This window comes from Tiliqua scincoides, chromosome 3 (assembly GCF_035046505.1).
Source record: "Tiliqua scincoides isolate rTilSci1 chromosome 3, rTilSci1.hap2, whole genome shotgun sequence".
In the NCBI taxonomy this organism is placed as follows: domain Eukaryota; kingdom Metazoa; phylum Chordata; class Lepidosauria; order Squamata; family Scincidae; genus Tiliqua; species Tiliqua scincoides.
Genome location: NC_089823.1, coordinates 126,344,021 through 126,360,364, shown reverse-complemented (window position 1 = coordinate 126,360,364; position 16,344 = coordinate 126,344,021). Strand labels below are relative to the sequence as shown.

The following is a 16,344-nucleotide window of genomic DNA, read 5'->3' as shown; positions in this document are numbered from 1 at the left end:
CTGATGGCATCCACCCAAGAGTTATTAAGGAATTGAAGAATGAAGTTGCTGAGCAACTAAAATATGCAACTTATCCCTCAAAACAGCCACGGTGCCAGAGGATTGGAGGATAGCAAATGTTACAACAATAAAACAACAAAAAGGAAAGGAAGGGGCACCCGGGAAACTATAGGCCAGTCAGTCTAACTTCTATACCGGGTAAAATGGTGGAATGCCTCGTCAAAGATAGAATCTCAAACCACGTAGACAAACAAGCCTTGCTGAGGGAGAATCAGCATGGCTTCTGTAAGGGTAAGTCTTGCCTCACAAACCTTTTAGAATTCTTTGAAAAGGCATGTGGATGCAGGAGAACCCATGGACATTATATATCTGGACTTTTCAGAAGGTGTTTGACATGGTCCCTCACCAAAGGCTGCTGAAAAATCTCCATAGTCAGGGAATTAGAGGGCAGGTCCTCTCATGGATTGAGAACTGGTTAAAGACCAGAAAACAGAGAGTGGGTGTCAATGGGCAATTTTCACAATAGAGAGAGGTGAAAAGTGGTGTGCCCCAAGGGGACCAGTGCTTTTCAACCTCTTCATAAATGACCTGGGGACGGGTGAGCAGTGAGGTTGCAAAGTTTGCGGACGACACCAAACTTTTCCGAGTGGTGAAGACCAGAAGTGATTGTGAGGAGCTCCAGAAGGATCTCTCCAAACTGGCAGAATGGGCAGCAAAATGGCAGATGCGCTTCAATGTAAGTAAGTGCAAAGTCATGCACATTGGGGCAAAAAATCAAAACTTCACATATAGGCTGATGGATTCGGAGCTGTCTGTTACAGATCAGGAGAGAGATCTTGGGGTGGTGGTGGACAGGTCAATGAAAGTGTTGACCCAATGTGTGGCGGCAGTGAAGAAAGCCAATTCTATGCTTGGGATCATTAGAAAAGGTATTGAAAACAAAACGGCTAATATTATAATGCCATTGTACAAATCGATGGTAAGGCCACACCGGGAGTATTATGTCCAGTTCTGGTTGCCTCATCTCAAAAAGGACATAGTGGAAATGGAAAAGGTGCAAAAGAGAGTGGCTAAAATGATTACTGGGCTGGGGCACCTTCCTTATGAGGAAAAGCTACGGCGTTTGGGCCTCTTCAGCCTAGAAAAGAGGTGCCTGAGGGGCTACATGATTGAGATATACAAAATTATGCATGGGAAGGATAAAGTGGATAAAGAGATGCTCTTGACACTCTCACATAACACCAGAACCAGGGGACATCACTAAAATTGAGTGTTGGGAGTGTTAGGACAGACAAAATATTTCTTTACTCAGCATGTGGTTGGTCTGTGGAACTCCTTGCCACAGGATGTGGTGATGGCATCTGGCCTGGGCGCCTTTAAAAGGGGATTGGACAATTTTCTGGAGGAAAAATCCATTATGGGTTACAAGCCATGATGCATATGTGCTACCTCCTGATTTTAGAAATGGGCTATGTATCAGAATGCCAGATGCAAGGGAGGGCACCAGGATGCAGGTGAAGAACTTTAAACTGGGCACTGGGGAGGGCTGAAAATCTCAGATTCTTTTTGGGGGGTTGGTATTGCAAGCAGGCTACAGCGTAAGCCCCATTGACCACTATGGGACTTACTTCAGCTCCCTGCACCTCCTGCACCCCTTTGGAACGCTCCCTGCACCTCTGCTTTCTGAAAGTAGGTCACAAGCACCCCCCCCTCGCAGCTCAATCCTGGGGATCGCCTTGCTGCCCTAGCCCCTCCCCCACAAAGACTTACTGAGGGAGTAAAGCTCCCTCAAAGTTTGAAAACCACTGAACTAGCAGATCCACCCCCTCAGTGTCCCTGCCCTAAATTATGCCCTTGCCCTCCCCAGTTTCCAGATCCACTCTTCCCTGCCTCTTACCACCTCAGCAGGTGGCCAGTGATCCATTGTCACATGCAGGAATATGGAAAGAGCCAATATATTGGGATCTAAGGTCTCCCCTGTATGAATTTTTCTCCCAAAGCTCTGCTGGCAGATTCTGCAGGTTCCCCCTGCCCACTAGAAAGGCTGGAAGAAAAAATAGGAAGATCTGTCCCTCTCTTGTTTCTGTGCTTTATACCCCTCTGGGAGCAGCTATGACAATAACTTCCTGAACCCCAAACCACTGCCCTGTTCACATTCTGTGACAGCAGGGCCTGGACGTATTGCCGGAGCTGGGTATAAGCCTGGTCCCAACAAGATCTAAAGGAAGGGCTGGGGTCAGATTACTCACTTTTTATCTGATTCCAGAGGAGGACCAAGAGAAGTGACCAAGAGAAGGAGGATCAGAGAAGTGCATACCAACCAGTTGGCAGAGGTTCTTAATTGGTGGCCATTTCCCCAGCCTATTCAGCTGGGCTTGAGGACAATACCATCTCAGCTATGGGGGTGGAGAGAGAAGAGTCCGGAGTGTGTGCCAGCATTCCTCACCTTCCTGTAAGGAGGGGATATAATGGGAACTGCACCTAAGTAACCTGGGAACATAGCTGCTGTTAGCAGGTTTTTCATCTGTGCACCTCTTGACTTGCTGTTTGGGCAACCCTTTGGTCTGTGGGGAGGGAGCATAATTGTGACCTCCTGCAGGATACAGGTTGCACTTTAAAGTGATCTAGCTAACCTCCTCTTTCTCTGCATGGAGTGCAGGTGGGAGCCAGGCTACTATGCTGCTGCTGCTGCTGCTACTATGTAGAAATGCTGTTACTATGCTCACCCTCCTTGCTACTGCAGGGGGGAAAAAATCACCAATTCTTTCCCTTCTCTATCATATAGAGCCCACAGCTCTAACTAATCAGCATGGAGCTGGGTGAGAAGAAACAAGGGGAGGGAAGACAGGAGAGAAAAAAATGAGGACAAATATATAACAAATATTTTACTGTGAAAAAGCTTGAACATAGTCTTCAAGCAGCTAACTCTCTTCCTGGGCTTGATCTGCCTTCACGGATCCATGTGGACTCCCACCAGTACAGGTCAGGGCAAATGTTGCCCCGAGGAGGCCTCTAGAGGGCTAAACTCCCCCATGGCATGCAGCAGAAGCTGTGGTGGTGCTGCTGAATTGCCATGTGGGGAAGTACAGAGGACTGGGCTGTTATTCATGTGACTATTCCATATTGAATCTATACAAAACAAAAAGCAAACCAGAGCCAATGTGTACAAAATAATTTATTACAGCATTACATCAGTTGGCATTATTTTATGGCGAGTTTTCATTCAACTATTGATCCTAAACTGACAAAGGAGAGTGTCTTAATTATAACCATATGTCTTGATAAGATTTCCCTTCTTAAATTTTGCATAGGGCCTAAGTAATATTACTTGAATATTTACATTAACTATAAAATAACAAACTGGTTCCATTAATTTTCAGAAAATGAATTTTCTGTACAAGCCACAGTGTATTTTCAGTTTTGATAGAAGTTATATAAGGTTTCCATGAACAGCCATTTTTGTTCTGAAGGAAAACATTTAAGACAGCTGAATTAAAATTGTGATATGTTGTATGTGTAATACATTCTGGGCAAAATACAAAGAAAAAAGGTTAACTGTGATTTGCAGTCAGACTAGTTGTGCTCACTTAAATTTGTTTAAAGTACATCTTAAATGCTAACTTTTAATAGTACTTAAGCAACAACATTTCAACAAAAAGTTTACTTTTCTTATGTTGAAATGTGACAGTTTTAACTGAGCTCAACATTAAATTTAAACAATTGTTTGGACAGGAGCATATTCTCTGCTACTATACTTCTTCCTTCTTTGAAGCGGAATGCTGTCTCAAAGTTGGTAAGTGGTAAAGAAGCAAGCATCTAAGTAGTTACAGTGGGTATTCAATGGCTTAAAAGGTTTAATAAACTGTTCAGACTAATAATGGCAGAATCTTGGTTATAGTTTAAAAAACCAAACAAAAACAAGCCGTTCAAATTAGTCAGCACCATTTCCATACAACACTTTGCATGGACAGGAAAATTGCCACCATCTGTAATGCAACTTATGCGCTTTGAAATAAACAAATAAAACCAAAGTTGAAAAAAAGATGGGGCAACAAGACATGCAGAATTTTATCCATCTTAAGTTTGCCAACTTTGCTCATCTGATGTTTGTAAGAAATGACTGAATGTATCTATATGCAACATTGTTAATGTGAATGGTCAATCTCTAGCGTCCATGATTTAAAAAGATTCATAACTGTACAAGTATAAACATGACCAGTATTATTCAGAGATAGATGTTTACATAAATATTGGCAGTTCTTGTTGAAGAAAAGAACAGTACACTCTAATGTTATTCAACTGTCTCAGTCCGACATCTGAATCATGTTCCAATGCATTCTATCGAAGATCTGTATGAAACCAGTCTGGAAGAAGGAAACATATCTGTTTAAATTTCATTGGACAGCACATCATGATTAATGGCTGTATGATTCATTGATGCAAAGCAACCGTCATCTTCATTTGTGAGAGGCATGAAGGCAGATGCTAAAGGAAACTGTTTGTGGCATGCTATTCGATATTCATTGCTCTGAGAGTGACAAGTTCCAAAGCTGCCATCAAGTAATGACTCCAAAACTTTTGTCAAAGTCTGAAAAAACAAAAGAAAAGTTTCAGCCAGGATTATTTTGTGAAAGGCATTCTAACAACAGACATACCGCTTCCCACTAGTCTCTCCTCAAGTAGAAATGACTGCAGGAAAGTTCTTTTTCCTTTTCTACAGAAAAGCAAAAAGATGTTCTTTTTTATGCCATTCACGAAGACTCCCTAAAATATTAATTATAAATCCAACTCTTTTAAAAGCTGTACTGCTTGTGATTGCGTACTATTAGGAAACTCATTTTACAACTACAATAATGAGTTACCTTCACATTTTTGTCTCTCATAGTGTCATCTAGTCTAACAGCAATAGCAGTAGCTTTCTCTTGTCTTGAATTGTCCAGGAAATACATCATTTTGGCACCTGAAAGAGCAGAAAAAGAAAATGGGTCTCATTCCCAGGTAAATGCAGTTGCAAATTCTGAAAACTTAAGACCAAAATTTAACAGCCCAATTCTATCCTTGAAGTGTATTTTACAGGACATGTGACATCTAAATAGCAATGTCTAGAAAGTGCTGCAATTTGTCCACATGTACTCAGATCTGCATGAGTGAGAATTCACAGAAACCATAAAGGAGAAGCACAACACAGAAAGGAAAGTGTAGAGGAAGCAAATAAGACCTGAATGAAGCGATAATACTTCTTTAATACTTTTAAACAATTTAAGTCTTTAAATGCTTCTTAACAATTTAGATTAGAAGAACAGAGTGAGGTGGATGTTGGAAAGACAGCATTCTGGTGACAAAGGACAACTAAAATGTGTTTAGGCAGGGGAAAATCTACTAGGGGAAAAATCCTATGTTCTTATGGGGTGTGAGTGTAAAGAGAATGCTAGATGCAGGGAGAAGGCAGCGAGATGCAAGTATCTTGTGGTCTTGTGTGTGCTCCCTGAGGCATCTGGTGGGTCTCTGTGAGATACAGGAAGCTGGACTAGATGTGCCCTGGGCCTGATCCAGCAGGGCTCTTCTTATGTTCTTATGTAAAATCCTGTGTTTCAAAAGACTGGTAGCAAAGTAGCTACACAACTGCTTTAGAAAATGGTATGCAATGAAAAGCACTAAAAAGTAAAGCATTTATATGAGCTTTCTTAGATTTTAATTTAGATTTTCCTTTAAAAAAATCATATCTCCACTGGAAACTTTGTACCACTCTGAATGAGCAACTGAATAGTTAAAATCAAATATGGACTTGTGTCAGAGTTTGACAAACTTTAACACACACCAATACAAACCAACCTGATAGCAGATGCTGAATGGAGGTAGAATTGCGTTTGAGAAATTCTTCATTAAAACTTTCCAAATCTTTACTAATAAAGATCTTCTGCATTTCTTGGGTTAGGACTTTGTTCACGATTTCTGGCAAGTTACTATGATCAGACACTAAAAATACAGAAAGCACATTACTACATTTTTGTTGTCACTTAACAAAACTGCACAGCTTACCATTATTTCAGTAGTAGGAACACTATTGTTAAATGGCTACCATTCGTTCCACAAAAACCCTTCCACAATTGGGGTTCAATCCCAGATAGCACAGGCTGAGAACATCACACATAGTCAGAGGTGGTATGAAGATTTTCACTGCAGACAACCACCAAGCTGAATACAGAGCAGTTTTAAACAAGAGTGGGTTGTTCTTTCCATGGCACACATTCTGTATTTCGATATCATTCTATACATTCTACATTTCATTCCTTCACTCCTACTAGCACTAAGAACAGTGGCGTCACTAGGGTTTGCGGCACATGGTGTGGGATGCCAGCACATCACCCCCCATGCAGTGGGCGGGACAACAACCCAGGTGGTGGGCGTGGTGATGTACCATCACTCCACCCCCACTGGTTTTTTGGCTGTACCTTTTGATACAACAAAGATAGAACACATTCTGCATGAAATTATGCACTGATTGATGTATAACATGATGGTGTTCTTCCAAACCGTGATATTAGTGATTTTGGTCACTAGTGGTGTCACCCCCCAGGGTCTCAACTTACTAATACCTTATTGCAGCAGTTCTCAAACTTTTAGCACTGGGACCCACTTTTTAGAATGACAATCTGTCCAAGACCCACCAGAAGTCTTGGTGGAAGTGACATCATCAGGCAAATAAAAATAAATAAGTATAAATAATTAAAGTAAAATAAATAAATAAGGGGAAGCCAGGCCTGTTCCACTAAGTGAATTTCCTCTGTAGCCTGCCTGCAATAACACCCCCTATCCAAAATCAGTAAAGTTTTCAGCCTTACCCAGTGCCCATTTCAATTTAAGAAATTCTGTTTAAACCAGATCACTGTCAGGATCCACCTGGCTTTGAAAGTCTTAAAAAAATTCACCTCATCAGCTGAAGCCTCTGTTTTGATCCTTTTAAGTGGGGGGGGGGGAGGCTGCCTTCTGGAGCATTTGTTGAGCTCCAGTTTCATCAGATCAGGACCATTTTGGTGGCTTCACATTCCCCTTTGCTAGGCCTGACTACCAGCCAAGGCACGTTTACTTACTTGTGAGTAAACACGACTGTGAGGCTTAGTTTCGCTTTCCATAGGGCTCAATACATTTGTCTGCTTGGCCATCCTTCTCAGGTGTTTTGGGGGGCTGCATTCATTGGATCAGGACTATTCTGGTGTCGTTGGATTCCTCTCATCCTGCCTTTCTGACAGACTAAGGCAAGTTCACCTACTCACGCAATACGGCTCAGTTTCACTTTCCATAGGGTGCTTTTTCGGCCATAATTTTTGATAGAAAGGGGATATTTCACCCTGGTTTTTTGCATTCTGCTGGAAATTCTGCATCCAATGGTATATAACATGATGGTATTACTTCTAACCACCACAATTTTAGCGTGTCACCCCCCCCAGTGTGCATCACCCAGTGCAACGCGCACCACCCCACAAGCGACGCCACTGCTTAAGAACGTATGAATTGGGGCCTTGATTTCTACACATGAGGACTTCACTAAGTTCTTCCACAATTTTTACAACAAGCAATCTGTTAAATGTTTTTGTACTTACCACACTTGGAGAATTTAATCAAACATTCATGAAGCCATGGGTTATTACTGTTGATGGCAAAAGCTCTTTTAACAGACTGCAACATTAACAGAAACTTTCCTGCACAAATAAAACAATACAATGCTAGTTTGTAACATTCTATATTTGATTGTATTATGATGGCCTAAACAAATTCTTTTTACCTGCCCCAATGCTTTAAAGTCAGGGGAACATATTCAAATTTATCAGACAGGAAAATAACTTCGTTAACAAGGAAAACATGAATACTGTGTAGCAAAAGTTCATTTTCACCATAACATAAAATGTATTATAGATACTTTAACTAAGGGTGCAATCCTAACCAACTTTCCAGCACTGACCTAAGGGCAATGCAGCTCCAAGGTAAGGGAACAAACATTCCCTTACTTTGAGGTGGCCTCCATGACTGCCACCAAACTACAGGTTGCAGCACATACCCCATTGGCAGAGCTATGTCAGAGCTGGAAAGTTGGTTAGGATTTGGGCCTAACTGAACAGTAGTTCCTATTAGACTAACAGCCCAGTCCTGTTGAGTGGTCTGCCAGCATTAACTGCCTTACAGCAGTCGTAAAAGCCATTCCAGCAGCACATGGAGTCACACGTGGCTGGAGTGCCAGCAAGAAGAGCAGAGCCTTCCCTAAACAGGAGGATCATTGTAGATGCCCAACCCATAGGGAGGCAACAGTGGTGGCTCAGGTTCAGGAAGGTGGCAGGTTTGGTGGCAGTGGCAAGCGCTGAATCAATCCCCCTTCCCAGTCCCAATCCTGAGGCCTGGGTCAATGTGGCATGTGGACCTGTGCCAGTAATTTTGTAAGTGCAGGTCCAAGTAGATCCCTCTGCACTGCAGAGGCTTACCCCTGGATAAGCAAACAAATGTTCCCTTACCCAGACCTCCTTGACTGCCCCTCCACAGGAATGCAATGCAAGTCATTTTGGCGTGAATGCATCAATGGGGACAGGGAGGAAGAATAGGATTGGGCTGTTAAGAATGCTTGCATTACATGCAGATAAAATTCTACAGTACATATGTATTCATCTAAGTTTAGGAGTAGCAAAATGTACATACGTAACAAAATTATCAATATATTTTACAAGTGCATATACTTTACCTTTCCTGAAATATATTTCAAATGCTAACAGATGTGTGTCTATGTTATCTGCCACAAGATTCTTAAGCGGTATAAGGAATTTAATGGCTTCTTCTAATGGATTATCAACCTGTTTCAACAAAAGAAATTCAAGTTAATCACAAAGAGGAGTCATGCCAGATTATGGTTTCTAAAGATTAAGCTCATCATAACCTTAAGTCATTGCATTTTCTTTCAACGGATTTAGGTTGCAATATGTTCCAAGTAATAAGCCCCACTGAATACAATGGGATTTATTTCTGTGTAACTATGCAGAGGATTGCACTGCTTATAGTGTTTCCTTCAATCTTATCTGTCCCCTTCTGAGACAGGTGGTTTCACTGGACAGTTTGAGTTGTGTCAATAACTGGCATTTTCTGTTCCTAACTCCCAGCCACTGCAACTTAACTGCATCTGTTAAACCACAAATCAGGCTTAAATGTTCCCTCTTTCAACCGTCTCATGGTTGAGAGAAGTTAATGGATTACTGAATAGATATCTGAACAGGGGATTCTCCAGTTGGGGCATTCACTTCTTCCATAGGGAGAAGGATGGAAGAAAGTTGAGGGAAGGAATAAATTACCCCAAGGCATGCTCCTGATGCAACCTCTGAAAAAGCCTCAAGAAAGAAAAAGCAGCAGCTGTAATGCTCAAGAATAATGGGATCAAGCATAAGAACAGCCCTGCTGGATCAGGTCAAGGCATAGCTTGGCATAGCGTCCTGTATTTCCCAGTGGCCAACCAGATGCCTCAGAGGGCACTCAAGATAACAAGAAACTTATATCCTGTTGTCACTCCCTTGTATCTGGCAATCAGAGACAGGTTACCTCTAATACCCGGAGGTTGCATATAGACATCATGGTTTGTGACGTGTCATGGACTGTGATGAAACCTGTGAAGCACACTGCTGGATATGGTAAGGTAGAGAAGGGCAAAAAAAGACCTACTAAGTTCAGTAACATGACAGTGAGTTTTGAGCTTTTGCCCCCTACCTCTGGTGCGTTTAAGTTGCTCTCTGACCTCGCAATACAAATATATTCCTGCACCCCTATTCTGTGTGTTTATCCCACATATTTTCTGTGCAATGTACATACACACATGCCTGATATTATGTGTGCAAACTCTGTGGCCTATCTACCAAGACCAGTGTGCAAACTGATCCCAAGTTTTCTTGCAAACATTTGGTCTCATTGGATACTCTATTAATAAAGTTGCAATCCAGTTTTTATTGTACAGAATAGTGAAAGAAGAAGGTTCTAAACCAGGGGTGCTCACACATTTTTGGCTTGAGAGCTACTTTGAAACCCAGCAAGGCCCGGAGATCTACCAGAGTTTTTTTTACAATGTTCGCACCATCATAACATATAACATTTATGTGTACAATGTATGTTGGTGTACCTTGAGCCCCACTGAGTATAACAGGACTTACTCCTGAGTAGACATGCCTAGGATTAGGCTGTGAGGCTGCAATCCTAGCCACACTTATCTGGGAGTAAGCCCCATTGAGTACAATGGGCCTTACTCCCGGCATTTCCTCCCAGAGGCACCTGAAGGGGGGGGTTGGCACTCCGCGATCTACTCATTTTGCCGGTAGATCGCGATCCACCTATTGAGCACCCCTGTTCTAAACAGTCAAACCATATTTATAACCAATAGGCAAATGATAAACCACAATAAACTATGCAAAAGTAGAGCTCAAATTTACCCTTTCTAGTTTTTCAGGAACTAACTCTTCCTTGGGACCACTAGTTTCCTCCTCTTCCTCATCTCGTTTCTTCTTTTGATTCTTTTGCTGTCTCTCTCTTTCTGCATGTTTCCTCTCCTCTTCAAGTTTAGCTTTTTTCTGAGCTCTTCTTTGTTTACTAAGCATTTTCTTCAGTTCTTTGGCAGAAAGGTTTTCTACATATAATGGAATATATGTTAATATGAGACTTAATACAGATTAGAAGCTTCTAATCTCCCTTGTAAGGGAGAAGAGACTGCCTGAGCCCAAGGTTTCTCATGCTCATAAAGGCAAATGATGTTTGCCATCAGGCCTGGATGCAGCCAGTGTAAAGTCCTGGTTTTATTGAAAACATACAAACATTTTTATATTTCATATTTAAGTGGCAATATATCTGGACTGTAATTTTCACTTTTCTCTCACTTATGACTAAAGGCCCAATCCTATCTAAATTTCCAGCACTGAGGCAGTCACAATGCAGCCCCGAAGTAGGGAACAAACTTTCCTAACCCTGAGGATGCCTGCATGACTGCTGCCCCTCCCAGAATGGAGCATGCACTGCATTGGCATGGCAGCATCGGTTCTGGAAAGGTGGATAGGAATGGGCCCCAAAACACATAATAAAATAGTGAACTCTTAACTTACTTTATGAACAAACTTTCAGAATTTTTTTTTAACTTTTTGCTAGAGGCAGTGCAGTCCAGTGTACATACTTTGACTTCTGATAAAGTCTTTCATTAAAGACTCTTCAAGAAACACAGCAGTCATGGGATAAGAGGATAGGAACTATAATGCGTTGGCAACTGGTTAAAGGACAGGGACTAGTCTCGGCACAGTCTGTCAGGGAGAAGGCTAGACTATAATACATCTCCTTGTTGATATCTTATTTTCTAAATGAAGATAATTTGTTTTGCACAATGAAATATTCCGCTCATGTAAATTTTGAAATCAATCTAACACAGGTTTGCCACTTTAGTGAGAACTAGGTTAAATTCTTAGTCTCAGTGTCCTTCAAGTATACCTAGTCTACTTGTTAAGCCTACTACAGAGAATGTTCTGTATTTCATGTTATTAATTCTATTTTTACCCTACCGTGTGTGCCCTCTATGCATTCTCTTGTAGTTGGCTGTTGCCACATGTATTATGTATGTATGCCAATAAAGATTATTGGATTGAAGAACTAGGCAAAGTGCACAAGCTACAACAGACAGAGTAGCTCTACGGAAGCCTTGTTGTCTGAGCAATGCACACAATGGCACAGTGAACTATGCCAAAGATTCCTTTCATTTTGTAACTCTTTAACAGTTACTTCACATATATTTTCAGAATTGTTTGTAACCAAAATTAAAGCTAAGATTCTGAACTATTAAATTATGTGCACGATTCATAATACTGTTTTGACTACTGCCAGGTGACATCTGCATCCTATTCAGCAGATGGTATTTGTAAACCAGCTTAAAAAATAAGTTTATATGGCATGATACTTAATTTTTTGTTAATGTTGAAAAAGGCAAGTATCAGAAGAAAAAAGCTGAAGACCTGTAAAATACCAAAGTAAATCCTCTTGTCAAAGCACTTAGGAACAGCATGTTATAAACAAACTACCCTCCATTACAGCTTAAATACCTGAATTTACTTCTTGTTCTTTGCTTTCATTGGCTAGTGGATTATCATGTAGCTTCAAGTAAATTTCAATTGCTGATCGAGCAGCCTTGAAATAGAAGGCATGTTTCCTGAGAATATCTTCCAATCTCAAGAGGTCAACATAGGCACGCAGTGTCATCTTTCTCATGCAGTATGTATGGAAGTCAAATTGATCATCTGTTATCTCAAAAAAGTGCTATAAAAAGGGACACAATTAAAATGATGCATGTTTCTGTTAGGCTATGTCTTCAGAGAAAGCACTGCATAAAGTGCCTTGAATTACATATGATAATCACAAAGGGCATCATGGATAAACAACTGACAAGCAGAAGACTCTTCCTGCACTTTCAATCAGCTACTAGAAACATACTTATGGCCGAGAGTGATTTTCAACCACTGTGCAGTGGTACATTAGTGTGCTGCAAATGGTTAGCAGATGTGCTGAGAGAGTCTGGGGGAGGGACATCTTTTTCAGTATATTCACTACAAGGATTTTCTGTTATCCATACTGCGCATATTAAGAACAACTCTCTCTTTATTCATACCAAGATTTTGGATATAAGGTGGGGGGGTGAGAAGGACAAAGTCTCTTGCAGAGAGACAAGGTCTACCTCCATTTCAATTGATAGACTTTGCTTTGATGACAGAGAAAGGGAAAGAATTGCCTTAAATGTCCAGGGAGGTGTTCTAGGAGGTCAGATTGAATTTTGGATTTCTCCCCATGGTAGGCACAAAAGGGCCCTTTCTCAAGCATGCTCCTGCAAACTTTAGGGAAAACACTTCTCAGGACCATCAGAAGACAGGAAGAGTGTAAGATGTGTGAGATGCACTGCCTGATGGGTAGTGCATCCCAATGCATTACATGCTTCATTACAGAGTATCTGCTTTATTGATACTGTAGAACAGGGGTGCCCAAACCCTGGCCCTGGGGCCACATGTGGCCCGCGAGCCCTCTCAATGTGGCCCTCAGGGAGACCCCAGTCTCCAATGAGCCTCTGGCCCTCCGGAGATTTGTTGGAGCCCGCACTGGCCCGACGCATCTGCTCTCAGCATAAGGGTGGCTGCTTGACCTCTTGCGTGAGCTGTAGGATGAGGGCTTCCTCCACTACATGCTGTTTCACATCTGTGATGCAGTAGCAGCAGCAAAGGAAAGGCCAGCCTTGCTTTGTGCAAGGCCTTTTATAGACCTTGAGCTATTGCAAGACCTTCATTCATTCATATAAGTTCATCTTTAATATAGTCATTTATGTATACTTATGTAATTGTATTCAAATTTTAAATGTAAATTAATTCTTTTTTTCCTTGGCCCCCGACACAGTGTCAGAGAGATGATGTGGCCCTCCTGCCATAAACTTTGGACACGCCTGCTGTAGAATATTAATTGTTGTTTATTCTCTTATCAAGCCACACAACTTTTTCCAACTTTAAATTAGGCATTTATAGGCATTTAATGCAATGTAAATTAGACATTTACAGCCCAGTCCTATCTAGAATTCGGCCAGTGCACGCATGGTTTTATGACAGAGGAACACAGTTCCACTGTAAAACAGCTGCTGACAAAGCATAAAGCATTCTGCAGCCATTTTGACAGTGCTGCCTCAAGAGGTGGCAGCACTCCCTGTCCCTCACCAGACCACCCAGCTCCTGCCAGAGCAGGTAAAGCAGTGGTGGAGGCAGAATGGGGCAGGGAGACTATGGGAAGGGGTGGATATGGCAGCAACAGCATGCACTACTATCACCTCTGTTTCAAGCCTCCTTGCCTCCTTGGACTTGTGCCAGTAAAATGCTGGCTTACTGATTTAAATCCCCTTTCCCCACTGAAGTCTTCTGATTTGCCCTCCTCCCGCTGGATACAGCAAATCTGTTTTTGGCATGGCTGCACCAGTGGGGGTAGGTGGGTGAACGATTGGGTTCTTAGGATTTTTGTTATAAGGGATATGAATGAATTAGGTACAGATAATGAGAGATAATGAGAAAGTGAAGAGTGTGTTAGGAAAAGGGTAAAGGCTTGTTTGAGAATGATCAATGCTTTTAATCCTTTAAAGCATTTTAAAAAGTAGCATTTGGCATTTTAAAATCATGAAGATACTCAGATGGTTAGTTAACAAAGCCAGTATGCCTTAAGATGCATGTTAATCAGGAAAAAAAATCAGTCTGTTTACCTACTTACCCTCTCCACTTCATGGCACTTTTTCAAAGCATCCCCATATTTTCCTAGTCTCTGAAAAGCTAAAGCACATTCAGTCTGGAACCACATACACTGCATTTCATTGAGATTCTCCATTGCAGAAGTTCCTTCCTGAAATTCACACAAGCACACACATACAAAATAAGTTACTATAATACTTTCATTTACTTAATTGGAAGCTAATAACTCCCTCTCATATAAAAACACGCTGTTGCAATTCCTTAGGCCTGAGGTTCTCAAACTGGGGAGTCGCGATGCCCCAGCCTGAGAAGCCCTTCCTTTGGCCCCTTAAGGGGTGATGGAGAGGGAAAGGCAGCAACATGATCCCCAGGACTGCGCTGCTGCAGGGAATAGAAGGGGGATTAAATTTATCAATTGCTGTACTGCCCTCCAGGAGGGTAGGAAGCCCCACGGAGCCCTCTGCAGGGCTTCCCAAGTCTTGGAAAGTATAAAAATTGTGATTGTGACCAACCTCCAGTTTGCGAAATGAGAAGTGGGTCGCAATCATGATTTTTACATTTTCCAAGGCTTGGGTTCCCTGCAGTGGGCTCCATGGGGCTCCCTACCCCCATCCCCAGACAAGCACAGCGATCAGTAAAGTTTAAACCTCCCCTTCCATCCCCGGCAGCAGCACAATCCTGGGGATCACATCACTGGTGAATACCTTCTCCACGAAGACCTACCCTGGTTCACAAACTCCCAAGTTTGTGAACTACTGCCTTTGGCAACTATTTATTCCTGGATTTTAAAAATCTCTTTAAGTACCTACTTTTCTCTTTTTCCAAAGATTTAAGGAGTTATTTTTCTATTTAGCTAAGATAGATTCTTGGTGCATGATAACATTTGATACAGGAGGATAAAGGAGCTGTGCATTTGTAACAAAACAGCAGAGATGAAGGAGACCTTATTTCAGGGGACATGGCAATATTTCTCATTTAGTAGTATGCATAATCTACAAATAACTATGAAGGTTCACTTGTATAATTAGTGATTAACAGTTTAAGTACACAAGGAATATAGTTTAGAATTCACTGAGAAGGCACATTATTCAGAAAGGTCATCTCCTAAATGAACAAAGAAGCACTTTTTAAGTTGCTCTCTTACATGCAGCATGAGGGTATGTCCTTATTCATCTCAGCACAGAGTCATTTCCAGTGGACATTTGTTGGTATTCTCCTTGCATTTCTTTTTAGACTGGGAGCCCCTCTGCGACAGGGAACCATCTTTTTCATTTCTTTTGCTCTCTACTTTGTGAACTTTCTTTGTTGAAAAGCCGCATATTCCAAATAATAATTATTTGGAATATTCCAAATAATAACAACAAATTTCAGCAATTCCTCTATTCTGGGGCTACCTTGAATATCTTTGTACTGGCCATATGACAGTAAAGGAAACAGAGCGGTGGCTATTTTCTGTGGAATACGGTAGGGTGGTTCTGCCTCACTTGCTGCCCCCACACATCTCTGGATTATACCAACCTTTAAACATGGTGTGCATGAGTAGCTAGAGAGAGCAATTTTTTAAAAACCATAATGTCTGGAGCCAGGCCGGGGGCCAGCTTTACCCAGTCCGTCAAGAGTGAAGGAGGATGCCCCCCCGCCTGCAGAGGCGAAGACCTTGCCCCGCCCATAACCAGGAAAGACAGGGCCAGCAGTGTGCCCAGTGGGAACACTTCCAGCAGATGCCGGAGGAGCCACGGACCTCTCCGTTCCCCTTGGCCACCAAGCCATGGCAACAGCGGCAGCTGTGGACACAGTCCTGCCCAGTCGCCAAACTTGGACCTCCAGTCTGGGCGTTGGGGAGACAAATGGCCACCAAGGATGAGGGGCAGGACAGACCAGGAAGTCCAGAGGCAAGAGGGGGCAAAACCATGGGACGGGCCTAATGGCCCCTATAGGGAGGGGGGGTTGCTAGGTGTGACCTCCCCTATACAAGACCCAGCCTGGCCCGTGATGAGGCTGCTGATAGGAGCAGAGGCCATCTAGTCCATGAGCCTGAGGCAGCCACGATGGGGGAGAAGGAACTGGGTGCTGTGACTCCCTT

General features: G+C 42.3%; 1 protein-coding gene across 1 annotated transcript in view; it reads right to left on the bottom strand.

Annotated features, from left to right (window-relative positions):
* Positions 1 to 3,157: 3,157 nt before the first annotated feature.
* The window catches only part of NAA16 (N-alpha-acetyltransferase 16, NatA auxiliary subunit), a 53,470-nt gene continuing 40,283 nt past the window's right edge, over positions 3,158 to 16,344 (bottom strand). The window contains exons 13-20 of the mRNA XM_066621807.1: positions 14,284 to 14,412; positions 12,096 to 12,309; positions 10,452 to 10,645; positions 8,729 to 8,837; positions 7,602 to 7,700; positions 5,833 to 5,976; positions 4,863 to 4,960; positions 3,158 to 4,588 (exon numbers count right to left, since the gene is read on the bottom strand). Coding sequence (XP_066477904.1) covers positions 4,388 to 4,588; positions 4,863 to 4,960; positions 5,833 to 5,976; positions 7,602 to 7,700; positions 8,729 to 8,837; positions 10,452 to 10,645; positions 12,096 to 12,309; positions 14,284 to 14,412 — 1,188 coding nt within the window. The 3' untranslated portion in view covers positions 3,158 to 4,387. The remainder of the gene's footprint in view (positions 4,589 to 4,862; positions 4,961 to 5,832; positions 5,977 to 7,601; positions 7,701 to 8,728; positions 8,838 to 10,451; positions 10,646 to 12,095; positions 12,310 to 14,283; positions 14,413 to 16,344) is intronic.